The sequence below is a fragment of the Musca autumnalis genome, unplaced genomic scaffold (assembly GCF_047663935.1).
Source record: "Musca autumnalis isolate F117 unplaced genomic scaffold, ASM4766393v1 scaffold_4, whole genome shotgun sequence".
In the NCBI taxonomy this organism is placed as follows: Eukaryota; Metazoa; Arthropoda; class Insecta; order Diptera; family Muscidae; genus Musca; species Musca autumnalis.
In genome coordinates this window covers 94,076,845-94,104,352 of record NW_027411977.1, presented here as the reverse complement: position 1 = coordinate 94,104,352, position 27,508 = coordinate 94,076,845, and the positions used below count along the sequence as shown (strand labels likewise).

General features: G+C 37.0%; 1 protein-coding gene across 5 annotated transcripts; it reads right to left on the bottom strand.

Annotated features, from left to right (window-relative positions):
- Nucleotides 1–8,226: 8,226 nt before the first annotated feature.
- LOC141401388 (uncharacterized) lies at nt 8,227–26,105 on the bottom strand. 5 transcript variants are annotated; one of them, XM_073981591.1, is made up of 7 exons: nt 21,379–21,490; nt 20,618–21,285; nt 15,495–15,698; nt 14,710–15,435; nt 12,355–12,586; nt 9,735–9,853; nt 9,162–9,666 (listed from the first exon to the last, which is right to left on the bottom strand). In XM_073981591.1, the coding sequence occupies exons 2-7, from the start codon at nt 21,123–21,125 to the stop codon at nt 9,341–9,343; spliced, it is 2,115 nt and encodes a 704-aa protein (XP_073837692.1). In that variant the 5' UTR covers nt 21,126–21,285; nt 21,379–21,490; the 3' UTR covers nt 9,162–9,340. The 5 variants fall into 5 exon arrangements, with proteins under 5 accessions (XP_073837695.1, XP_073837693.1, XP_073837694.1 ...); XM_073981594.1 differs by lacking the exons at nt 9,162–9,666; nt 9,735–9,853; nt 12,355–12,586; nt 21,379–21,490 and adding exons at nt 8,227–8,937; nt 25,235–26,105; XM_073981592.1 differs by lacking the exons at nt 9,162–9,666; nt 9,735–9,853; nt 12,355–12,586 and adding an exon at nt 8,227–8,937.
- Between the last annotated feature and the right edge of the window lie 1,403 nt (nt 26,106–27,508).

Here is a 27,508-nt window from a genome sequence, read left to right as displayed (position 1 = left end):
GAGAGGGGAGCCCCAGTTACTTGTATTAACTTTTGTAATTATACCGTCACGTTCCATAGAATCGAGTTCTTTTTCAACTTTCTCCCGTAGAGCAAAAGGAACTTGTCTTTCCCTTATGAAAATTGGTTTTGCACCTTCCTGTAATTTAAGAGAACAAATCAGATTTGGTATGCACCCCACTTTCTGTTCGAATATGTCTGCATACTTTTTTATTAATTCCGAAACAGAATGGTTTGTATTTATAGATCTGCAATTGTTTACCTCACATCCATTTCGGTCCAATTCGTTTAAATTGATTTTTAAGTGCCTTATCCACACTCTGCCCAATAATGGTGTGTGCTTTTCTGGTACTACATACATTTCCTCATTTGATTGTTTACCTTTGTATGAGACTTGCACTTTTACCACACCAATTGGCACAAAAATATCACCAGTATATGAACGGAAAGCAATTGTTGATTTTTCTATTGGCGTTTTTAATTGTAATTTTTCAAACTCGTTGACTGGAATTAGAGTATACCCGGCACCAGAATCGACCTCGAAGGATTGCTTGCGTCCATTTATCTGCACTACTGTATAAATTTTTTTAATTTCTGGAGACGCTACCACTGTTTTGCTGTATATGTCAATAATTTTGTTTACATCTTCTTCGTCGGATGAGCACGACTCTATGTAAGATGTTTGGTATGCTTGTTGTTTTTGTTTTATTCTTGGCGTTATACACACATCTTTAACATGTCCTACCTTTTTGCATATGACACAGCGCAATTTGTTTTTGTTTATTTTGCATTCTTTTGACATGTGGTTACTCTTACCACAACGTAAACACAATCCTTCAATACCCAGATCACGATAATTGACTTTAGAATTATTTGATATCGATAATCGATTATTTTGATATCGGTTACCATTCCTTTGATAACTAGTTGACGTTTGGCGAATATGATGTACATCACCTGTTGAAATATTTGCAATTTCATCGTTGTTTATTTTTGCCGCTTCAAGCACTTTCGCTTTCTCCACAATTTGTCCAAATGATTCGTCCGGCTTTTGTAATAATTGTTCACGAATGTTGTTGTCACGTAGACCTCTAATGAACTGTGCTCTGGAAAACAGATCAGACACTGACTTCTTACACACAAACTCGCACGTAGCGGCTCTTTTTTGTAACGTTGTCACAAATTCGGCAATCGATTGGTTTTCATTTTGTACTTCAGATAAAAACCTGTGTTGCTCTACAAGAATATTCTTTTTTTGACTAAAATGTTGATCAAGCAGATCTATGATATCTTCGTATTTAAGCTCAGACACAGTTTTTGGCGCGGCCAATGTTGAAATAATAGAGTAATTTTCCGTGCCAATATATTGTAAGAGTAGCTTGGCACATAGCTCTTTATCGCCAAAAACGTTTTTTAACTGAAGATGTATCTCCAGTTTTTCTTTATATGTCTGGAAAGTTTCCACTTTAGGATTGAATGGCTCAAAATTTGAAATTATATTGACGCTTGTACTTGTTGTAGGTGGCTGTTGTGCTAATGCGGCCGTCATAGAGGTTATGACCTCCAGCAATTTTTGCAATTGATCGTTCTCCATTTTTTTTTTTTTCTTCTTTTTATTTAGTAAATTTAATTGATTTATGATGCACTGTTTATCCTCGTCGCCAATTGTTGTGTCTGCCCATGTCAATAATTAATAAAACGCGAACTGGTTAATTACTAACATTAAAAACTTTATTACTAAAACATTACAAATTAACAAAGGGATTAAATACGTGTAACTCGAAAGGCAGTTGAAACAAGAAGGAAGTTAATATAGAACAATGGCATTTATGTAAAGCCTAGGAATACGGTTTACAATAAAAAAGGCATTGATAAATGAGTGTATAATGACAAACATTGATGACAATAAATACAAGTATAACAGATAGGGATATCGATATAGATAATAAAGGATACAACAGAGAGTGACTTAACAGTTGCCCACAATTCACTTATTCCGGCTCCAATGTTGCAACTCTTAAGCTGAAAACACATCCAACGTTTAGGTAAAGTTTTGCGTCGTTTTGGCGTTTTTACACTGTTGGGCATGATGCCGGAGAATTCAAATTCATTCGAAACATATGCCAGCAAACAGATCAGCGCTGGACTTTGCTGTCGGCGTCGCCCTGTTTGTCTTGTTGTTTTTTCCTTAACGCCCAACACAAAACTTTACTCAAACGTTGGATGTGTTTTCAGCTTAAAGACGATTTAACCACTTGTTCCGTTTATGCACACCGACCAACCTGTTAACTTCCGTGTCAGCACCCTAACTCTGTGGTCACTGGGGTTGGCTCTATGAAGCTTATCACGCTTAGCACGGGGCTATAGTAGTAATGATGTCTCGGAACTTCCTTTCCGCTACCCGAATATCAGAAGGATTGGGCAGATCTCTGAAGCGGTATTAGCGAACTTTCTGAAACTCGCCCAATTAGCTTTCTTATGATTGACGAGGTGATGAAATCGGGCGGTCTGCTGATGGAGACAATTATGAGGAGATGGTCTGATACAAGAGAAACGACGGTTGCCAGGTGACGTCATTTGTCGGACCAGTAGTGGGATTCTGTAACTCATTTTTGCTGTTATCGATAATTGTCGGTAAAATTAAAATGCTTATAATTTCGATAATTAACGAAAATTTTCGGTAAGTTAACGATGAATAAAAAGTAGTCGCTAGCCTCTACCGACACAAACAGTGATGCCAACTTTTCTTTATGTTTTTTAGTCATAATTTTGCGAATTAATTTTACCGATTTTTGTCGGTAACAGCAAAAATGAGTTACAGAATCCCACTACAGGTGACACGATGGTTATGTCTGGCGAACTGTGAAACTCTTCGCTAATTCTGATAGGGGCGTCCTCATTGACCGTACAAAACGTATAGCTAACAATCTGCTCAGCCAGCACTGTACCCCTCTGGTCGTTTCCGAGAACCGAATGCAAAACTCATGATGTACATTAAAGTCCCCCAAGGCCAGACGGTTATGACCTACCAATGTTAGGCTTGTAACCTGAAATACAGCTATTTATCGGCGGGATGTATACGTTCAGCAACTCTACCTTGGCAGTTCCACATCTGACTGCTAACCCCATACATTCCTTGTACGGTTCATTAGGGTCAGGCTCAAGCGAGATTGTTCTGTATTAAACAGAGGGGTGCAATAGGAAAGCTAATCCCCCACCTCCACTTCTGGTGTGATCCTTCTTCACTACGTTGTAAGCATCACACCGCTGTAAGCTACTGTTGTTTTTGTGCTTGGTTTCCTGCACCGTCGCAACCTTGATTTCCGCGATCTTACATAGGAGTCCATTGCAATTAAATTGCAAAAAGGATGCATTTTCTGGGATTGGAACAACAACTGCTGATGTTAAATGTGGCGTGTGCGGTTGCTGTTGGAGGACTGGGGGGTAGTTTCGTATTTTGACGAGGACGACTCTCTGAGGACTGTGTTCATGCAGCATAGTCCCTGTCCCTCACATGGACAAGTCCACAACAACCCCTTAAACGCACCCACTCCTGGCATCTATTCCATCTTATCAAGGTTGGATATGGGTGTAGATGCGGATGTGACTAATCGATCACAAATATATTGGTCCAAGGCTTTCCTCTGTCCCGGCACGGACCAAAAGAATCCGGAGCAGGCATTTCTGGATATGCTTCTCCCAACAAAAAAAGATACAAAAATATATGTACACTGATGTGGCAGGATTGGTCTTATTTGTAGGTATAGGTGCATCTTTTCCATAAAACTTTCCAAAATCGATAGGTACCGTTCAATGGGGGCTATATCCATTGAACGGTACCTATCGATTTTGGAAAGTTTTATGGTTGTAGTCACATTATCCAAACGAAATAGATGAAACTTGGTAATAAGTCTTCGTTGGATAATTAAAAAGATTCCAGCAGAAAATGATCGGTACAAGTCCACGTTTTTGTATGCCCCATACAACGAGATTTACCGATTTTCGGTATTTTGAAGATTTCAGACCGGCCCAACCTTACATCGTTTTTACTTGTTCCAATTTTACATATACACAGTGGTGTGGAGTGGTCACTAGAACAGATTTTTTGCAAAGTGAGTTTTACAAGTCACTGTAAATAACCCAACACATGGTCATATAACAAGCTGTCCTGAGTACGCCTAGGTTAAAAACTGTCAAACTTTCCAAAAAAATGTGAAATAACGCCTGGCCACACTGCGTGTTGCCTAGGCCAGAAAGTGTTCTAGTGACCCTCGTATCATATAGTCGGCCCCTCTCGACTTTGACCCTTTCGTAACTGCTTTATGATGTATTTTGTTAAAACAAAAATGTATTTTTGGTCACCTGGTAATTGCGTCATGAACCGAATATTTAACAAAAATCAATTTCATTGGTCTGTTTCCGCACGTTAATAAATAGCAAAGGTAGTAAAAGGGGCGAACGGCTTCCATATAAATTTTGCTGTGTTGTAAAAATTTTAATTTGTTTTTTAATTCTGGAACACAACTTGTACAACTTCATAAGGACCAATTGTTCTACTCCACCGCCATCTAGAGTTCATATTTAACCATCCCAGTCTGTCTGTGATTTATGTCTTTACTAGCTGTGTTGACTTTTGTAATTTATAATGTTCACCATATTTCAACACAATTTCAATTCAAATGTAGATGGCACTCCGTTCGTACATGCATTAACATATGGTCTGTTCCTTTACTTCTGAAAATGGTAAAACCGGCAAAAGTAGTAAAAGTTGTAAACTGCTCCCATATCAATTGTATTGTGTGTGAAGTAAAGGAACGCTTTTCTACTAAAAAGGGTCTTAAGAAGCACCATTTCCCTAGAAAGGGTCTTAAGAAGCACCCTTTCTCTTGGGAAGGGTCTTAAAGAAGCACCCTTTCTCTTGGGAAGGGTCTTAAGAAGCACTCTTTCTCTTGGGAAGGGTCTTAAGAAGCACCCTTTCTCTTGGGAAGGGTCTTAAGAAGCACCCCTTCTCTTGGGAAGGGTCTTAAGAAGCACCCTTTCTCTTGGGAAGGGTCTTAAGAAGCACCCTTTCTCTTGGGAAGGGTCTTAAAGAAGCACCCTTTCTCTTGGGAAGGGTCTTAAGAAGCACCCTTTCTCTTGGGAAGGGTCTTAAAGAAGCACCCTTTCTCTTGGGAAGGGTCTTAAGAAGCACCCTTTCTCTTGGGAAGGGTCTTAAGAAGCACCCTTTCTCTTGGGAAGGGTCTTAAGAAGCACCCTTTCTCTTGGGAAGGGTCTTAAAGAAGCACCCTTTCTCTTGGGAAGGGTCTTAAGAAGCACCCTTTCTCTTGGGAAGGGTCTTAAGAAGCACCCTTTCTCTTGGGAAGGGTCTTAAGAAGCACTCTTTCTCTTGGGAAGGGTCTTAAGAAGCACCCTTTCTCTTGGGAAGGGTCTTAAGAAGCACCCTTTCTCTTGGGAAGGGTCTTAAGAAGCACCCTTTCTCTTGGGCAGGGTCTTAAGAAGCACCCTTTCTCTTGGGAAGGGTCTTAAGAATCACCCTTTCTCTTGGGAAGGGTCTTAAGAAGCACCCTTGCTCTTAGGAAGGGTCTTAAGAAGCACCCTTTCTCTTGGGAAGGGTCTTAAGAAGCACCCTTTCTCTTGGGAAGGGTCTTTAGAAGCACCCTTTTTCATGGGAAGGGTCTTAAGAAGCACCCTTTTTCATGGGAAGGGTCTTAAGAAGCACCCTTTCTCTTGGGAAGGGTCTTAAGAAGCACCCTTTCTCTTGGGAAGGGTCTTAAGAAGCACCCTTTCTCTTGGGAAGGGTCTTAAGAAGCACCCTTTCTCTTGGGAAGGGTCTTAAGAAGCACTCTTTCTCTTGGGAAGGGTCTTAAGAAGAACCCTTTCTCTTTGGAAAGGGTCTTAAGAAGCACCCTTTTTCTTGGGAAGGGTCTTAGGAAGCACCCTTTCTCTTGGGTAGGGTCTTAGGAAGCACCCTTTCTCTTGGGTAGGGTCTTAAAGAAGCACCCTTTCTCTTGGGAAGGGTCTTAAGAAGCACCCTTTCTCTTGGGAAGGGTCTTAAGAAGCACCCTTTCTCTTGGGAAGGGTCTTAAGAAGCACCCTTTCTCTTGGGAAGGGTCTTAAGAAGCACCCCTTCTCTTGGGAAGGGTCTTAAGAAGCACCCTTTCTCTTGGGAAGGGTCTTAAGAAGCACCCTTTCTCTTGGGAAGGGTCTTAAAGAAGCACCCTTTCTCTTGGGAAGGGTCTTAAGAAGCACCCTTTCTCTTGGGAAGGGTCTTAAGAAGCACCCTTTCTCTTGGGCAGGGTCTTAAGAAGCACCCTTTCTCTTGGGAAGGGTCTTAAGAAGCAACCATTCTCTTGGGAAGGGTCTTAAGAAGCACCCTTACTCTTGGGAAGGGTCTTAAGAAGCACCCTTTCTCTTGGGAAGGGTCTTAAGAAGCGCCCTTTTTCTTGGGAAGGTTCTTAAGAAACACCCTTTCTCTTGGGAAGGGTCTTAAGAAGCACCCTTTCTCTTGGGAAGGGTCTTAAGAAGCACCCTTTCTCTTGGGAAGGGTCTTAAGAAGCATCCTTTCTCTTGGGAAGGGTCTTAAGAAGCACCCTTTCTCTTGGGAAGGGTCTTAAAGAAACACCCTTTCTCTTGGGAAGGGTCTTAAGAAGCACCCTTTCTCTTGGGAAGGGTCTTAAGAAGCACCCTTTCTCTTGGGAAGGGTCTTAAGAAGCACCCTTTCTCTTGGGAAGGGTCTTAAGAAGCACTCTTTCTCTTGGGAAGGGTCTTAAGAAGCACCCTTTCTCTTGGGAAGGGTCTTAAGAAGCACCCTTTCTCTTGGGAAGGGTCTTAAGAAGCACCCTTTCTCTTGGGCAGGGTCTTAAGAAGCACCCTTTCTCTTGGGAAGGGTCTTAAGAAGCACCCTTTCTCTTGGGAAGGGTCTTAAGAAGCACCCTTGCTCTTAGGAAGGGTCTTAAGAAGCACCCTTTCTCATGGGAAGGGTCTTAAGAAGCACCCTTTCTCTTGGGAAGGGTCTTTAGAAGCACCCTTTCTCATGGGAAGGGTCTTAAGAAGCACCCTTTCTCTTGGGAAGGGTCTTAAGAAGCACCCTTTCTCTTGGGAAGGGTCTTAAGAAGCACCCTTTCTCTTGGGAAGGGTCTTAAGAAGCACTCTTTCTCTTGGGAAGGGTCTTAAGAAGAACCCTTTCTCTTTGGAAAGGGTCTTAAGAAGCACCCTTTCTCTTGGGAAGGGTCTTAAGAAGCACCCTTTTTCTTGGGAAGGGTCTTAGGAAGCACCCTTTCTCTTGGGTAGGGTCTTAAAGAAGCACCCTTTCTCTTGGGAAGGGTCTTAAGAAGCACCCTTTCTCTTGGGAAGGGTCTTAAGAAGCACCCTTTCTCTTGGGAAGGGTCTTAAGAAGCACCCTTTCTCTTGGGAAGGGTCTTAAGAAGCACCCTTTCTCTTGGGCAGGGTCTTAAGAAGCACCCTTTCTCTTGGGAAGGGTCTTAAGAAGCACCCTTTCTCATGGGAAGGGTCTTAAGAAGCACCCTTTCTCTTGGGAAGGGTCTTAAGAAGCACCCTTTCTCTTGGGAGGGGTCTTAAGAAGCACCCTTTCTCTTGGGAAGGGTCTTAAGAAGCAACCATTCTCTTGGGAAGGGTCTTAAGAAGCACCCTTTCTCTTGGGAAGGGTCTTAAGAAGCACCCTTTCTCTTGGGAAGGGTCTTAAGAAGCACCCTTTCTCTTGGGAAGGGTCTTAAGAAGCACCCTTTCTCTTGGGAAGGGTCTTAAGAAGTGCCCTTTTTCTTGGGAAGGGTCTTAAGAAGTGCCCTTTTTCTTGGGAAGGTTCTTAAGAAACACCCTTTCTCTTGGGAAGGGTCTTTAGAAGCACCCTTTCTCTTGGGAAGGGTCTTAAGAAGCACCCTTTCTCTTGGGAAGGGTCTTAAGAAGCACCCTTTCTCTTGGGAAGGGTCTTAAGAAGCACCCTTTCTCTTGGGAAGGGTCTTAAGAAGTGCCCTTTTTCTTGGGAAGGTACTTAAGAAACACCCTTTCTCTTGGGAAGGGTCTTTAGTAGCACCCTTTCTCTTGGGAAGGGTCTTAAGAAGCACCCTTTCTCTTGGGAAGGGTCTTAAGAAGCACCCTTTCTCTTGGGAAGGGTCTTAAGAAGCAACCTTTCCTTGTTCGTTGTTCTATCAACGATGTTTGTTTTTGACGGAATATCGCCCCATTTTGTCTCCAGAAATTAAAAATATCGTTTAAATTTATAAGTCTTTTACTAAATTTTAAATGTAATTTTAAATGTAATTTTAAATTATATTTAACAGGTAAAAAATAAAATAAAATCTATGTGTCTACAATGATTACTTATGATACATAACTTGCTGAAAATAGTACATGGAATGTGTATGAAAACAAAAAGACTACTCTCTACATACAATGTATACCGATCACAAACACTTCAAATAGTGTGGCATACGACGACACTAATCGGCAGGTTCTTCTTTGGGTGTTAGTAATGGCTGTTGTTGTTGTTCCAAACTAATGTTATTTGCTACAGATTTGACGTTTGCCGTTGTTAAAATTTTCGATGCTAGACTGGTATTAACACCACCCGTACCGGTAGACGTGGCCACCGATGTTGGTACCATTGTTGTTATAAGTAATTTCGGTTGCATCACTCTTTGCCCCTGATTTTGTAACGCTGTGGCGGCGGCAGCAGGATTTGCAGTTGTTGTGGTAAATATTTGTTGCGTTGTTGTTGGTCTCTGTTGTGATTGACTTAATTGAATTTGTTGCTGTAATAGCTGTTGTTGAATTTTTTGATTTTGTTCGAATATTCCCAAAAACTTTTCAGCAATTGTTCGTTCAAATTGTAAACGTTCACGTTCTAAAGCCAAACGTTGAGCTGCCATTTCATTAGATTCCTCCTTCGCCTTGAGAAGTTTTTGCAGAGTACTTTTAATGCCTGTAAATAAAAGAGAATGGAGGAAAAATTGTAAATTTTGTTTCGTTTGCTTTCCTATGTTACCCGAAAATGAAAATAATAAATTGAATCGAATTTATACTGCTTTAAACGTGTGTTTTTTCGAATTAGGCTGCCCTTTTCTTTATTTATTTTTTTCAGAAATGAAGCGGAGCAAGAAAGCCATGCCTATACACATATAAATGGAAATAGTCCGGTCGTTATGGGATGCAAAATAGCCAAATTATTATTGAGATAAATAGTTTCATATTTCCGTACAAAAATTTCTTTATATATTCTTTCTATATTATGCAAAAACTAAATTAAAATTTATCTATAATATAAATATATTCATCTTATAATAAATATGTATATAATTAAATTGATTAAAAATAATACTTTAAAATTATGACTTTTTTAAGAATTCTACTAGAGCTTTTTGAACATCAGCCTCGCGTTCCACAAAACTTTTTAAAATGTCCTTTTTCTCTTCTTCTATTTCTATTAGTTTTTTCATTTCGCTATGTATTCTTTCTATATTCTCTTCAATGTTTCTTAAAACATTTTCCGAATTATCATCTTCTTCTTCTACATCTTCTCTCTCCCCTTTGTCTTCTTTGAATTTTTTTGACATACTCGAAGATGATGGCATTTCCGATATGGAATCGTAAGACATTAAGGGCGAGGCGGGTGGAGAAAAGGTAACTTCTTCTTTTATTATGGGGTCTACATCTGAAAATATAATAATTTTTAAATGTTTTAATTATTTTAGCATAATTGTTATCACTTCTTTTACTCACGATTAATAGTAGTGTACAATGGATTAAAACTTTTGTTTGGATTTAACAGTGCATCGACTTCGTGAAAAATTTCCCATTCTGAGGGATTACCAGTCGCATCAACACCCTGCTTTTCTCTCCTGTAAGAAAATGTTTAAATTTAATTATGAATCTATTAATTTGGTCATGGTGAATAGTAGCCAGCCGCCTTTTCTGATCGATAGAAAATAAATTCAAAAGGAAAATTAACAAAAGTCGTTTGAGTTTTTCAAATTTTGTTTTGGAGTCAAGAAAATAAATTTGCGAAAACTTAACAATGCTCATCATTAGCATAGGCATTCCGTCCCAAGGCAATGTCCAGAGCGGTGCATCACTAGCCACAGCTCGACAGACATCAGCATTGTGGCACCAGGCCTAAAAATGCCTTTCCAGGCCACCCGTATTTCCCTTGGCTCAGACCAAGTTCATCGTTTACGTAAACAGACATCATAACCTCTGAGTGTCGTACTCTTCTGAATCAAGTGGATTGGCAGGAATTAAGAGAATTTAACAATCACCGCTTCAGAGAGCAATCCACTCCATCAAATCCTCGAGTAGCTTAAAGAATTTTCAAGGAGATCGCCACCACGATCACTTGGAGCCGCTCGCTATATGCCTTCTGATCGAATACTCAAAATTATACAAAATTTCGCAGCAGAGACTAGTATATGAGCATGATGAGCTACGTCGTGCGTACCCTCAAAACCCAAGAGTTAGAGAACTTCCTCTTGAAGTCAACAGGCTAGTAGACGGACATAAGCGGAAAAATTGGCTAGAGCTTCCCGAGAGTGATAGGGCGAAGAAGAATGTGCTAGGCCGTATAAGAGTCTTCCCAGCAGAAGAGGTACCACCACAATTTAATACGAGCGATATTGCAGACGTCATCCGAAACGGAATCCGAATGATAATGCTTAAGTAACTGGTTGAGTACATCAGCAGGGATTCCGGAAGTGTACAGTACCACAACTGTATTACACCCCATATCCAAACATAACAGTCGAAAACTGAACCAGAAAAGGCCGTGCGACCTGACAGTTATTATGATGGCGATTGACCTAACGAAGGTCTTCGATACCGTCAACTATGCCAAGCTGTTCGAGGACATGGATCAGACTACCCTCCAGCCGTGTTCGAAACGTTAAATAATCCGTTATATGTGTGGGTGCCAGTCGTTTGTAGATTTCAGAAATAAGAAGTCCCGTAAAATGAAGCAGGGGTTGGCAGCTGACATAGTGTAATTCTTCCACCCGAGGAATGTGAAAATATCTGCCGCTAAATCCACCGCCACACTGTTCACCACCTGGGCGACTGAAATTTGACTCCCCCGGACTCGATGGAGTCCTGATTTCGACCACCAACTATCCCAAGATATTAGATGCAACGTTTTACAGTATGTTTAAGTCGTCCGTGCAAGCACTACACTTGGGTGCAATCAAAGAAACCTTGTTGACCTCTTACAAAGCATTAGGCCGGTCAGTGGTAAGTTATGCGGCACCAGTGTGATATGTAGTCGTGCAGTACCTTTTTTGGTCTAACCGCCGTGAACATCCCTGTCACAATCTAGTGGACAGGCTTCAACCACACAGGCACGTCAGGAGAGAATTGCATGATGTAGGGAGAGAGGGCCAAAGGTACTAGCGAGAACCTCTTCATCAACGAACCTATCAAGCGGGCTTGAATAGCATTCGCACTGATGCCGTTGCCCAGGCAGTACAAAGATACAGTGTGAATGCCGCCTTAGAAACCACCCCCATCCATCACCCAAGTAGAACGCTAGTTGCCAAGGCAATCTCGAGTGGTTTTATTCCAGTTCAGTTGTTGTTGCAGCAACACAAACTTTCAAACGATCATAGAAGAGACCTTTAACAGCACTTAAGCAAAAAATTTTAACTTTTGTGAAGGAGGTACCCGAAGATGTTTTCCAATATAGACCTACTTGAAACTTGGGATATCTTTGGAAGATACATTTCCATGTGCAAAGTTTCAATCATATAGAATTGGTGTCGGCAGGGGTTTTATGGACTTTTGGAACTTTATCTAAGGCAGTATGGACTTGCCCCCTGAAACAAATTGTATCGTTGTAATAATGAGGAAAGCCTATTCCTAAAAAACAAAACGATCCGAGACATGTCCTTAAACTGCACTTATGGAAAAATGTTTAAATTCTTTTGTAGGAGGTAACCGAAGGATTGTATCGATGTAGTCCAAGTTCGAGCCCTATATATATCTGGATGGAATAATACGATATGGAAAGTTTGGGCCAAATTGATTGCTCCCTTCGAGTCATCATTCACAACATTTTACAAAAAAATTGTGAACTTTTGTGGGGGAGGTACTCGAAGGAGTGAACCGATATTGCACATCTTCGAACTTAAACTAAGTTTGAGCAAAATATTATAACGAAGTTTGAATCGGTGGATCCTTCCGAGAGCCATCGTGCGCACCAGGCAACCAAACTGATAGGCGGCCGAACGAGTCTAAATCGACTCCAAATTGCCTGAAAAGGATTTCGTCCAAACATACCATTATTTCGATGATACGAGTTTTTATCATATCAAAGTCGTAAGCCTATTTCCTGAGTATATAAAAAGTACATACTTACTTATAACGTGCCGATACATTGTGCATTTTAGTCTTTATCTCCATCACCGAATAATTGAAACCTTGCGCTTGCATCTCAACCACCATCTCCTGAATAATATGTCTGTTTTTTCGACATGAACGTAATTGTTCCATATGTGCATACCAGAGATTTAAAAGTGCACGCTCGCTATTCAAATTCCATCTGTTGGCACTTTTACGACTTGATACTATCCATTTGGTTCTTAGACTTTCTAAAGAAGCAAACAAATTAATTTAACTAAAACAATTCTTTTGTGGACATTTCTACTTACCTATACTTTCAGTTTGTTCCATTTGATCAATTATATATTTTATCACTTTTGAAAACACCGGCAAAAACAGTAATCAAATTAAAATGACAAGAAGAAGCACTGTCAGAACTCTTTATAGCAAGAATGGAAACAAAATTTGCGTTGGTAATTGAATTACCCTGTTTATTTTAAAATACCCCAAAACTCAAATACGGTTATAATAAACGATTTCGTACGAACAAATTTTGTGTGAAAAGTTTACGGGTTTCAAATGCATCTAATTCCAAAAATAGATGTAGGTATATTAACAAATATTAATATTTATGCCTATGTTTAATGAAAAGCTATTTTAATGTGTGTGTTTGTATCTGCGTTTAGCAGCTGTTTCTATTTACCGATTACCATAGATATCGATAACAGTAATTACGATGACGAGACGTATTTTTCTATGCAGACACGTAACGTAGCAATTTACTGAAATTCTGCGTTAGTAACGTTTACTATAGCTCTGTTCCAGAACTAAAAAGTTTTTACAATTTTTACCACTTTTACACATTTTGCGTTCCCGTACACAAAATTTATATGAAAATCTTTTACGACTTTTACAACTTTTACGACTTTTACCACTTTATAAAGTACGGGAACAGGCCATATGGTATTAGATCTGTACGATAACCCAAAAGTTTGTACAAATTTGATTTTTCAAAATAGTCTGGCTTAATCCCTTTTGTTGTTTTAATATTTAAAACAACAAGTTTATTAGTGGAGAAGAAAATTGTAACAGCTATCCCAATTAAATAAACGCCACCAATGTTCTGTTTGTACAAATTTGTAAAAACTTTTACAAAATGCTGTTCTATAAGAAACTTGTAAAGTAAAAGAGAGCGAATTTGGAGACTTTTGTTACTGAGAACTTACAAGTTTTTGCAAGCAAAATTTTCCTTGTAAGTATTTGCAAGTTTGATCAGCTGATTTGAATTCGAATGTTATGTGGCGGACTTTGCAATTCTTAGCAAAAACATAAACAAACATTTGGTTATTAAAATAATTATAAGATAAAAAAGAGAAGAGATAACTAAATAAATTATGGAAAACTACTTATTTTGTAAAATAAATTATTTTGTAATTCGTCGTGATTGTTTTATTTCAAAGGTATCAAATCCCAGCAAAAAGCGGTCCATCCATGGAGTAGGAGGAACACTTTGTGGACGGCCAGCCGTTAAATTATGATATGGAAAGAGAATTATTTTTGTAGCAATGGATAATCAAATAATTTTCGTAAACAAACTTCGATTGTTAAATTAAATCTTATCCACCAAACTTCTTGTTTGTCAAATCAGCTGACATCTTGCAAGTTTTTGCAAATTGTTGTTCGATAACATTCTGCAAATTTTTAGCTTCGAGAGAGTAAAATTAATGGAGAGAAGTTACTGAGTACTTGCAAGTACTTTTTACTTGCAAAGTTATCGTACAGACCTATTGTAATGGAGCAATTTGATTTTAAGCGTTAACCTGTGTGGGATTCTCTAACGCATTTTTTGGTTACCGACAGAAATCGGTAAAATTAAAATGCTTATAACTCAGTAGTCACACGCGCAAAATTTGATGTAAAGAAAATTGAGTTTTTGGGCGAGAGCGGAGAGGAAAGAGCCCTTCTGTACTCGTTCGTCCCCGCTCTCACCCAAAATCTCAATTTTCTTTACCACAAATTTTGCGCGTGTGACTACTGAATAATATCAGTAATTAACGAAATTTGTCGGTATGCCGGTATTTTGCGTTTTAAATTTGCCAATTTTTTCGGTAACCACCAAATGCGTTAGAGAATTGCACTACAAGAGCTACTGGTGGAAAAATTTGATCCCTATCTGAGCCTAATGCTTAAACTCAACATAAGCCAAATGAATTTTAAAACAATTTTCTTTATCTGACAAATAATTTTTCTAAGAAATATGGTCTGTTCCAGAACTGCAAAAATCTACTACTTTTTACTATATTTTTTCGATAACATAAAGGAAAAAATTGTCATCGTAGTAAAAATTAGTAGATTCCTGCAGGTTCTGGAAGAGGCATAAAGTTACTCATACCTGCTAATTCTCGCTTTCTTAAGGTGTCTCTATCCGGTGATGAAGAATCCAAAGGACGCTTTCTTGTTGCGTTATTCTGAATGTTGTTCTGCGGTGATGTTGCAGGCAGCTGTGATTTCTGGGTCTGTTGAATACTTGTGGCATTTTGTGGTTGGACCGGACTCTTTTGGGCCAGGGTAGGCAAGGCTGTAGCTATTTGTGCTCCCCTACCATTTACCAAAATGAATTTCATGCCATTAGCTGCAGTTACAGTCTGTCTTGCAGATGATGATGATGCCAATAAGGCCTGTAGATTGCCACTAATTTGCATTGGACGTGGGGATTGGGTATTCATTATAGTTGTTGTTGCAGGTCCTGCTGCTGTTTGTCCCGTAGATGGCATTAGAATTGTTGGTGATACTACGGAAATTTTAGATTGTGTTACAGAAGATGTAGTGGTACTTGTACTTGTTGTACTACTACTCTGCGGCGCCGTTATTTTATTCACACTTTTATTTAAAATTCTTACAGTTGGTGATGAGGTATTTGTGCTATTATCACTTGGTGTCTCATCATCTACATCGATTGGTTCAATTTTTGGTACCAACAATTCTTCCCCACTTGTTTGAGTTTTTTGATTATCTTGAGATTTTGCCGGTATAATATCTTGTTCATTTATCGTTAAATAGTCTTCAGATTCTATTTCCATTTTAATCATCATTTCATCTTCACTCACATTGGACGATTCTAAAATAAACCAAATATGTTAATAAGTCGGCTAAGGTTTGTGTTACATTTCAACTTACTGTTGTTATTCGCTTTAGGTGACATCGAGTTTAGTCTGCTTCCGCCTTTTTCAATAGCCGCTAATGTCTCCTCATCAACTTCTAGTTCTATTTCAGCATGTGGTTCAACAATGGTATTGTTTTCTTTGGTTTTTGAATTCGTTCCTGTTGCTGGTCCTGCCAAAACATCTTCAATATCATCATCACTCTCGGACACATGGAATCCTGTAAAAGAATATTGGAAATACATTTTTTAAAGGTAAAATTTTGATTTTAACCAAGTATGTTTGCACGAAATCCGTTTTAGTCAATTTGGAGTCGATTAAACATTGTTCGTCTGTCTGGCTCCAGCCGACAGTTCTACATTTGAGATTGGTAATATTTTGCCCCACCTTAGATCAAGTTCAAAGATGGTCCTATCGGTACAATCCCTCTGGCACCTCCGCCATAAATGTTCAATTTTTTCGCTAAAATGGTGCTCACGATAAATCTCGAGTAAACAATTTGGTTCATAATTTGGACATCCTAATATTTCTACCAGGCTTATATCAGGTTCAAAATGATCTATATCGATCCACTATTACGGGTACCACCCAGGGTTGCCGACAGTTTTTGATCAGAAATCGTCAAAAAAATCGTCAAATCGTCAACAATATTTGAAAAATCGTCAAAAAATCGTCAACATGGTCCAAAACTCGGTTTGGTTACCGTTTAATGCGATTTTTCGCTGCTACTTTTGTGAATGAGACTGACAACATAAGATATACAATCCACAGCAATAAATCTAACCCAATATCACTTAAATACTGCTATAAAAACAGCTTTCAGAAGATGATAGTTTTCCTATGGTTATCGAGTTTGAAGCAATGCAGTATGGTAAAGCTGGGTACACATTGCCATTTTCAATGGGAGCTTAGCTCAAATATCGCTTGCTTGACAGTGTGACTGTCCATATTTGTCCGTACACGTACATTTTGGTTGTTGGGCAGTCGAAAATCGATAAAAATTTTCATTCAAAACTGGCTGACAACTTAAAGAGGGCATTTGTAGGAAGTTAATAAAGCTGGACTCATATTTTTTATAACCAAAAATATATATAACTAATATTTTATCTCGAAAACTTTTTAAAGAAAGATTTTCATCTATTACCAAAACTAAAGGAAAATTTTCAGCTCATGTAATTTGAATGTGGGGCAAAAACTATGAAATACCTGTGCCTAGATATGCCAGATATGTGCCTAAATATAGCCAATCCGTCTGGAAATTGCTATAAAATATTAAAAAGCTCAAAAATCGAGTTTGGAACATTGCTTTCCATAAAATCTTTCGTGAAACTTTGGTCAAAATGTAGTTATCGTCTTTTATTTCATGCATTTCTGGCTTAGGTGAAAAATCGTCATTTTGGACCATAAAATCGTCAAATCGTCATTTTTCAATTTTGGGCCAAAAAATCGTCAAAATGACGATAAATCAGCAAATTCGGCAACACTGGTACCACCCCCATAAAAATTTCAAAATTTTTCGCACAAGTGAAGTTTGATACCAAATTCCAAATAGCTTTGAATTGTCATCGCGGACCCAATTACGAAAGTACAAATTTTTCAGGGGAAAGTCCATACATCCTCCGAAAATATCCCGAACGACGAAACGCGACTAATTTAAGGAGCTGGTGCGCACGACAATTTTCGAAATTTCTGCGAATCTTAAAAATTGTTCAAAGATGGACGTCGGTGCACGTCATGGTGTACAGCTCCTTCTAAACTTCAAACAATTTCGCCGCAATGCAGTCAAGGATTTTTTATAACTTCGCCCTTTGTAATAACGAGGGTATATACACTTTAAGCAACAACAATGTGCCTCATCGATATAATAATTTTAGACCCCAAGTTTATTTGGACGAAATCCGTTTCAAAAGATTTGGTGTCGATTCAGCCTAGTCCGAGGCTGTTGGGTACCTTCCTCACAAAAGTTCATAATTTTTGCTTAAGTGCAATTTAAAGTATGTTCGATTGATATTGCATATGAAATGCATCAAGTCAAACGCAATAGGTATTATATACGCTTGCACAAATTCATCAAATGTTGTAAGGGTAGGTAACGCCATCTGGTGATGGACATAATGTGCATCACATACATCGAAGACTGTTATGGAGTTTATATTTCTAGCGGCATCATGAGCTTCACGTAAAGTATTACGGAGTTCTTCTATTGCAATTGAATCGCTTAAAATTTTAACTGCCACTAAAATTATCAAATCGCAGGAAAGGCTGTGTATTATAAAAAATATACAAAGTGTTTGCTTTCGTTATTCTCAATTTCGATTGCATCGAAAGTTAACACACACGGTCATTCTTCTTCACATTTTACTAAATATTTTCTCTAAATATACAGTAGTGTCATGGTCAAACCCTACAGGGCAATTGCATTCATAAGTCTCGGTCCACACTAGCGTGAATTTCATTAAAAAAATTTCATGAAATTAGGTGTTCTTAAATCGAACTCCCCACTACAGCAATTTTATGATTTTAATCTACTATGGGCGTCGATCTAGAGACGCATATTTTAATATCAAAATTTCAGTGAAATTACTGTAGTGTGGCCCGGGACTAATCAGTTTTGGAAGTATTGTTCCTTGTGGACATTAGTAATAATGCCTGCGTAAATATACGTATCTTCTTGTGAAGATAATTCAGGCATGTAATTATTTAAATGTTCACCTCTTTCACCTTGCATACTCCTCCATGTGAAGCACATCATCATCATCTCCCTGACCTAAATCTATTTCATTATTATCCTCCTCATGGGGATTACGGGGAGAAAAAGGTTCAATGTCTACGATAACTCCATATTCAGTTCCATATTATTGTCAAAATTAACTAGCTCTTCTTGAACTATATAAACCACATCTTGGAAGATTATGGTTTGTTTGGGTAATATGTCATTTCCCATAGCATCATCTTGAGAGGTTATGGATTCTGTGGGTAATATACCATTTTCCATAGCTTCGTCTTGAGAGATTATGGGTTCAGTGGGTAATGTCATTTCCCATAGCTTCATCATGAAAGGTTGTGGTTTCTCTGGGTAATATATCATTTCCCATAGTTTAATCTTGTGAGGTTATGAGTGGCGGTAAGTGGAAATTTGGTTTGGAGACACGGAAAACTCTATTTCCCCCGCTTAAACTTCCAAACCCTGCAATATTTACAGTATGCAATACTCATATTCGAAAACCCTTCATATATGAGTAAAATTCTTATTTTAGCAGATAGGCCAGAAACAAGTGCATTCATTTATTGGATAGAGATTATATAAGTATAATTTACATGAAACAAAATATATTTTTATATATTTCTTAAGGCACTAAATTTTTGCTTTTTTAAGAATTTTTCTAAGAAAAGTGTGACGTTTTTACTTGAACGTCTTTGCGGAGGCCTCTGATATTCGGAAGCATGAAATCTATTAAAGTTAACTTTAGAATTTTTTTAAAAATTGAATTGTTTAAAAATATTGTAAATTTTATCCAAAACTAAGGAATATTGTTCAAGAAATGAACAATAATGGAGAATTGTTTACGAATATTGCTAAAAATAGCTAATCCTAGTAGTTCTACGCCGAAGTACTTAGTCCTTAGTAAAAATAAATGCTGCCAGCTCACAAAAATGTAAGCCTGCCCAAACTTTTGGTAGGACATTTATAATTTCTACGTGTGAAAATGAGCACGTGTCCTTCACTAAGTGGTTTAAACTTCATTATTATTTTAGAGTACAATACTTAAATTCATTTTACAACAATAATTACACTGTGCTACAGTGAAAATTTGCAGGGGTTCTAATGAATAAATTCGGTTTTGTGGGAGTCCACAGAAGACGAAAATACTTTTGGTTTCTTTGGGTCACTTCGGTTTTTCATTTTATAACGGTAAATGTAGTGAAAAATGGGCTTTCTTGGATATTCAACTTTAAACGGACATTACTTCTTTTTTTTCCAACAACCGATTTGCACACACTGTTTTTCATTATAAAGTTTTTGGAAGTCGTAATGTTAGCAGAGTAGAACTGAATTCTTAGATAAGTAATGGGTAATGGGGTAATATTTTCCAAAAACTCCACAATAATAATTTCTTTATCTGTTACAGAAAATTAAGGAAATAAACATAATTTTTTCATATGCGTGAAAACTGGCGAAAAATTTCTCGGATCATAGACGGAACCAATATGTTTTATTTAGATTTCATTTCGTCCTTTAAATCCAGAATTTGCCAAGTGATTTTCCAAAATTGTTGCAGTGACGTGAATTTCGGAGTCCTTATCAAATATACAAAGCCTATTTAGACCACTTAGTAAAGGATTAATCTTCATTTTCACACAACAAAATTACAAGTACAATAAATTACTGCACTTGTGCCTGCCATATCTGCTACAAAAAACGATTTTAAGTGCTGAGTACATAAGCTGCCTTGCCTGCTTACCTTGCTTGCTTCTGATAAAAGAATAAAAAAGAAAAGGGCAACCCAGTTCGAAATGTGCTCGGCCTTCTTTATTCTTTTATTTTTATTATGTCAGAAATGAAGCAGGAAAGCAAGGCAATCAGGCAGGGCAGCTTATGTACTCACCCCTTAACTCATTTTTGAAAGGTGTTCGAATATGATTTTTGCATACTGTACGTTACATTACGTTTACACTAATCCTCACATTTCGATAAGTTTTTAAATCGATTATGGGTACTTTACACGATATGTTTTTTACATATGAGTTGTCACTTTGCATATACATTATGTATGGGAGAAGTGACAACTCATATGTAAAATACATACCGTGTAAAGTACCCATTAATTTGCGATAGCTAAAAAGTAATCGAAACAAAATGTCACCACTTGTAAATAAACAAAACATAAACACAATGGTATTAGAACTTATGAATTAAAAATGTTTATGCATTTTATAGTGGCATTAATTTCATTAATGCCGATATTGCTTCATTACTATTATTCGGTATAGCATTCAAATGAAACACCACCGTCATTCTCGGATATTTTGTGGTCGTTAGATTGTAGGTTATGGTCAAACCAATCCACCGACAATTTCCCAATTTAATCATTTCAAAACTCTATATTTATGTACTGCTTCTATTTTAAGAAAACTCACCCTCCTCTTCCGAATTGCGCTTGCGTTCCTTTCTCTGCTCCTCCTCCTGTTCCCGTAGATATTTAAGTGACGGTGCCGGCACCTCATTGGGACGCACACTAAATATTGGCCTTGTCATTATAGCATCCATATCGGCATAGTGACGCCACGAAATATCCATGTTTTTATTCAATTCCATTTCTTTTTTCAAGCGATTATAGAAACATTTCATATTCTTGATGCGTGTTGTTATCTCTTCGGGTGAACGATAATATCCATACTCTTCCATTTTGGAAGCCAACTGAGCAATGACCAAATGCTTTTTATGTGTGGTAATCAATTCACGTTGCACTTTGGGGTCACCCCACAATTGTATCAGTAATTTTGTTTCATCAGTATCAAAATTGGGGTTACGATATATTGGACAATTTCGTTTCGATTTGGTGGGATTGAGAACACGATTTTTCGATATCCATGGGTCACCAGGCTTTCGTTTGGTTTTTAAACGCGCACTTTGTTTAGCATTCATGTTTGTTTGGGATTTGTTAATAGGCGTACGATTCGAGGTGGAAAATCAATATTCCTTTTGAAACGATTATTTTTGCATGCAACGAATCTCTTTGGTCGGTTAATATAAACAATTATTGGTTATCTACGCACCATAGCACACTATGATATTGGAAGATGACCTGTAACCAAACACAAATAAATTTTCATTTTTTTTTTTTTTTTTTGTTCTTTTCCTTCAATTACAATAGAATATCACAACAAAAATAGAGTACCAAAACAACTGCACGACACACGCAAACACAATTGACTGATAGGCCCACTACCCTGATGATTACTGATTGCAAAGACAAAACTACGGCGCATATGCAAACTGAAAACTGAGTGAGTACATTACTGAATTGAATGTACACAGTGTTTTCACGTAGAATAAATGATACTACCCATGATCCAAATAGAAGGTCATAAGACAAGCTGATACCTCCATTTCCTGTCAAAATATATTGTCATAGTTTGAAATTGAACAAAAAAACATAGTTACCCATAGCAAAATTATCAAAACAAATTTTGGTTATTTCAACTAAATGTTAAAACATGTTTAAATTCTTTTGAAATATCGCGAATAAAGCATTTGTCTACAATTATCTTCGTGTTTTGTGGCGTTTATTATTGTGTGATATAAAAGAAATCAAAAATAAATAGGTTTAATAATTGCTCTGTTCCAAAACCTGCAAGAAGCTACTACTTTTTACTACGATAACATTTTTACCTTTATGTTATCGAAAAAAATAGTACAAATTAGTAGATTCTTGCAGTACTGGAACAGACCAAATATGTATGTAGGTCTGTACGATAACCCTAAAGTTTGTACAAATTTGCACAAACTCTTACAAAATGCTGTTCGATAACAAACTTGTAAAGTAAAAGAGAGCGAATTTGGAGACAATAGTGAGAGAATTTTGGAGAGTTTTGTTTACAAGTTTTTGCAAGGAAAATTTTTCTTGTAAAAACTTGCAAGTTTGATCAGCTGATTTAAATTCGAATGTTTTGTGACGGACTTCTTGGCAAAAACATAAACAAACGTTTGGTTATTAAAATAAATAGAAAAAGGGCAAAATTATTAAATAAATTATGGAAAACGATAATGTAAATAAAATAACTTATTTTGCAGTTTGTGGTGACTACTTTTTTATTTTATTATTTATTTAATTTTTTCCGCCGACTTCTTCAAATCACCCGACTTCTTGCAAGTTTTTGAAAATTGCTGTTCGATAACAATCTGCAAATTTTTAGCTTCGAGAGAGTAGGATTGGTTGAGAGACGTTACTGAGAACTTGCTGAGTACTTGCAAGTACTTTTCACTTGCGAAGTTATCGTACAGACCTATTTTCCCAGCAAAAATTTGCAAGTACTCAGTCACAAAACTCTCCAAAAATCTCTCCAATCTCGCTCTCTTTTGCTGGATAATTTTGATATCGAACAGCATTCAGTAAAAATTTGTACGAATTTGTACAAATTATTGGTTTATCGTACACACCTATTAACAGGATGTACGAGATCTACAATGCCACTTTACCAACATGAGTGAATACCGCTATTGTTAACAATGTTTCTAAAAACTATTTTCAAAGAAAAGTGCAAAAACCTTGTTCTACTAAATTACTAAAATAGCATAAACAGCGACAAATTTGGAAATTATTGATCGATTATTGTGGTGCATCATTTTATGCTCACTTCAAAAATGTCCCTTTTTTCGGCAAAATTTTAGTATAACGGTACTGTATGCCATCTTAAAAACAACTTTTCAGCCTACAAAATTGTTTTTTGAATTGTTAAAAAATCACAACTCGTTTCCAAGTTATCAACGTTTACATTTTTATTTCAGGTTGCATCATTTTCAGTGACAGTCACAGTATAACCGGATTTAACAAATCCACTGGATTTCCTTTGCGTATACGTCAAATAAATCCTCACTAAGAAGGTCAATAGTACGTTTACACTTATAAATCCAGTCGATTTATAATGTCAATTCCATAGTATATACGTCAAATAAATCGTAGTTCTAAATCCACTGCATTTTATTTGACGTATATTAATTTATGATATGGAAAGATAATTATTTTTGTAGCAATGGATAATCAAATAATTTTCGTAAACAACCTTCGATTGTTAAATTAAATCTTATCCGCCAAACTTCTTGTTTGTCAAATCAGCTGACTTCTTGCAAGTTTTTTGCAAATTGTTGTTCGATAACATTCTGCAAATTTTTAGCTTCGAGAGAGTAAAATTAGTGTAGAGAAGTTACTGAGAAGTTATCGTACAGACCTATTAAATTTTCAATAACAACAAAATGTCTGTTCCAGAACTGCAAGAAACTACTAATTTTCACTATTTTTTCCGATAACATAAAGGAAAAAATGTTATCGTAGTAAAAAATAGTAGCTTCTTGCAGATTCTGGAACAGAGCAAATGTTGTTTTTGTAAACTTATTTGTTGATGTAATTCATGCATATACCCTATATAAATATGCTTTGCGTCTTTGTACATAAAGGCCATGGTACAATAATACAGGTAGCATTATCATGCCAGCTGATGGTAACATAATGTGTCAACTGCATTGAATTGATGTCAAATTTTGACACTTTATGTTACCAATAATTGCTGATGCAGCTACCTGTATATTTGTACCATGATAAAGGCCTGGGTACCATGGTACAATAATACAGGTAGCATTATCAAGCCAGCTGATGGTAACATAATGTGTCAATTGCATTGAATTGATGTCAAATTTTGACATCTTATGTTACCAACAATTGCCGATGCGGCTACCTGTGTATTTGTACCATGCTGGGTACATAACATGGTACAATAATACAGGTAGCATTATCATGCCAGCTGATGGTAACATAATATGTCAATTGCATTGAATTGATGTCAAATTTTGACATCTTATGTTGCCAACAATTGCCGATGCGGCAATTTATTTTTTTTTATTCTTTTATCAGAAGTTAGCAAGGTAAGCAGGCAAGGCAGCTTATGTACTCAGCCATTTAAGGCTATGTTTATATTTGCTCTGTTACAGAACCTACAAGAAGTTAAGGCCTGCGTACATAAGCTGCTCTGCCTGATTGCCTTGCTTTCCTGTTTCATTTTTGACATAATAAAAATAAAAGAATAAAGAAGGCCGAGGAAATTTCGAACTGGGTTGCCCTTTTCTTTTTTATTCTTTTATCAGAAGTAAGCAAGGTAAGCAGGCTAGGCACCTTATGTACGCAGGCCTTTACTACTTTTTACTACGATAATTTTTTTCATTTATGTTATCGAAAAAAATAGTAAAAATTAGTAGATTCTTGCAGTACTGGAACAGACTAATTATAGCCTTTAGCAGGGTTAACCTTCTTAATGAGGATTTATTTGAGGTATACGCAAAGGAATTGGCATGTGAAACCTAGTGGGTTTGTTAAATCCGGTTATATATAAACGAATTATAATATGCTCTGTTCCAGAACCTGCAAGAAGCTACTATTTTTTACTACGATAACAGTTTTTCCTTTATGTTATCGGAAAAAATAGTAAAAATTAGTAGATTCTTGCAGTTCTGGAACAGACCAATGGTCTTTAAAATTTACGTCTACTTGCAGAATGGCTTTGGTACATAAGAAGCCTGACATTTCCTTCTTAGCCCTGCGTTTACACATGGCTGGCAAACGAATAAAGAACTGGCGTGCCAAATTACACAGAAATTGGGCTTTTGCATTTATTTAGGGACTTTATTTAATTAGTGAACTTAATTGTAACAAAATCGTCTATAACCACTGTCTTATATTGCCTGCCCAGCTGTTTTCTTATTCAACCAATACTCCCTGTCAATGCTACCACCACATATGAACCACCACCACGATTTTTGCACTTTTTATTTTTTTAAACATGCTCCTTGTACTCACGCTTTCCAGCTTACGTTGTTGTTACCTCACTTAGGCATAATACGCCTGTTTTTATGCCGTCCATACGAAGGATGTGTGTGCGTGTGTGCATGCTTTACTTATGGAAATTCTGAATCTATGCGGCTTAAACAAATATCCTCACGGTCATTTATTGTTAGGTATGGATGTATTAACTTTATGTACGTACTTTATTATTTCCATTTGCGACGATTTACTCTGAACAACTGAGCATGCGACGTTCTGTATCCGTTATTTTATAACAGGTAAAAGTAACCTACAAGGATGAATCTTTGTAATGTCTATATGTAGTAGAGATGTGGTATGTTTTTTCCAAACGATTCCTTTATTTAGAGCACTACTAATTTTGATTGTGGTGCGCAGTTCAGCATGCGCACTATGCTAATAATTTTCAATTTCTTGAGAGGTTCTCTTAATTTTCAGCGTTAAATATAATGCATATTTACAATTTTAATGATAATCGAAAGAAAATACCCAGCAAAATTATTTGGAAGTCATCGAGGCAGTTAATGTGCCTATTGTTTGAGCTTGAATGGCAACAATGTGGGCTGGAATTTTTGTTTTTATAGAAACGAACATGATCAAGACATTTGCTCTGTTCCAGAACCTGCAAGAAGCTACTATTTTTTACTACGATAACATTTTTTCCTTTATGTTATCGGAAAAAATAGTAAAAATTAGTAGATTATTGCAGTACTGGAACAGACCAAATAAAGACCTGAACAAATGCATTTTCCAAAAACATATGCTAATAGTTCCACATTTTGGTTACAGATGGCTACACAACACACTGGAATTGATAACAGCAATGTCAATCGTTTTTGATTCCCATATCTCGCGGCAGAAAACATTAACGTCGTGTTTTGTGGCTGAAATTTATTTCTTTTCTTTTTTTATTGTTCATTCAATGAAAAAATCAAAAGCGAATGCCGTCAAACTTGAGTTTTAATGTTTTTCTTGTCAATATTCCAATGAATAACAGTTTTCGTTTAACAGAATGTTGCTATGACGTCGTAGCAACAGAGGTTAACTCCACCTACAGTTAATTTTTCACAATTGACTTTTCCTATCTTATAATATTGACATCTTTGTAGTAAAAATGAGTAGAGTCTTGCAGTATGGATCATCGCATGGTGTAATAATATAAGGCGTAAGTGACAATCATACGGTTTTGAACTTTTTTATAAACTGAATTGTCTGAATATATGAGGACCTACCCCCAATATTCCAAAAGTTAATAAATAGATTTCCAATCTGTTCTATTCAGTGCCGCATAATAAATATATGAAGTGTAGAATGTATCACATTAAGTATAGAGTAATTTCGATGCCAATTAAAATTAAATTTTAAATCTTTTAATTTATTTCCTGTAAATTTTTCTGAACTATTTTGGAAAGGCCCTAGTATTCAAATGTAGTTGTCATTTAGTTCCCATAAAATCATGTTGTTATTGTACAGAACTTTGATATAAATGGCACGTATATAATTTGCTTTGTTCCAGAACCTGCAATAAATACTATTTTTTACTACGATATCATTTTTCCCTTTATGTTATCGGAAAAAAATAGTAAAAATTAGTTGATTCTTGCAGTTCTGGAACAGACCAATTATGAGTATTGACAAACCACACATGTCCAGGTTTTGCCAAGTTTAACCAAAAGACAAAAGAGAAAACTAAACAACAAATGAAAGAAACAAAAACCAATTGTTCTATTCTTTTTTTTAATTTTTCTTTACATGTTGATCTTCTGAAGATCTTCCATATGATTAATTCCTGGGGATTCGCTTCCCAGACACAGTTACTTTATGCTGGGGATTCGCAGAAGATTGTTAGGTGCGCTCTTCCGCGATTGAATTGATCATCCCCGCGAATCTCAAATGATTATTAAGCGATTAATATTTTTGAAAAATGTTTGCAGGGTGGTTTCACTGAAACTTTTAGGGATTCTTAAATCGAGTTCCCCACTACAGCAACTTCATGATTTCACTCCAGTATGGACATCGACCTAGGAACCCTGGATTTCATGAAACCATCTAGTGTGACCAAGGACATAGAGAAAGTATGAATGTATTGGTGAAAATGGTTTGTAACTTTGCTATTGTCTTGCCAATATTGTCTGTGTGTAAACGCCTAGTAACCATGCGTTTACACATGACAAGACAGTTGAGTTCATGTATTGATTGTCAAAAACCCAAAACTTGCCTGTGTGACGTAGGCGTCCAGACAACTGCAAAAACAGTCATGGTTTAATAAGAAAGGTTAGCCAAATCTTTATGTCAATTTAAATTTTGTGCAAATTTGCACAAACTTTTGAGTTATCGTACAGACCTATTGTCTTGCCAATACTGTCTGTGTGTAAACGCCTAGTTAGTCCCGGGCCACACTACAGTAATTTCACTGAAATTTTGATATGAAAATATGCGTCTCTAGATCGACGTCCAT

Bases quoted from the DNA above. Each gene is read 5' to 3' on its own strand.
- LOC141401388 (XM_073981591.1), bottom strand. From the start codon at position 21,125: ATGAATGCTAAACAAAGTGCGCGTTTAAAAACCAAACGAAAGCCTGGT. The intron at 15,436-15,494 runs GTAAGTTGAAAT...GGTTTATTTTAG, and splicing joins ACCTAAAGCGAATAACAACA to AATCGTCCAATGTGAGTGAA. The intron at 12,587-14,709 runs GTATGAGTAACT...TTGCTTCTTTAG, and splicing joins AAGAAAGCGAGAATTAGCAG to AAAGTCTAAGAACCAAATGG.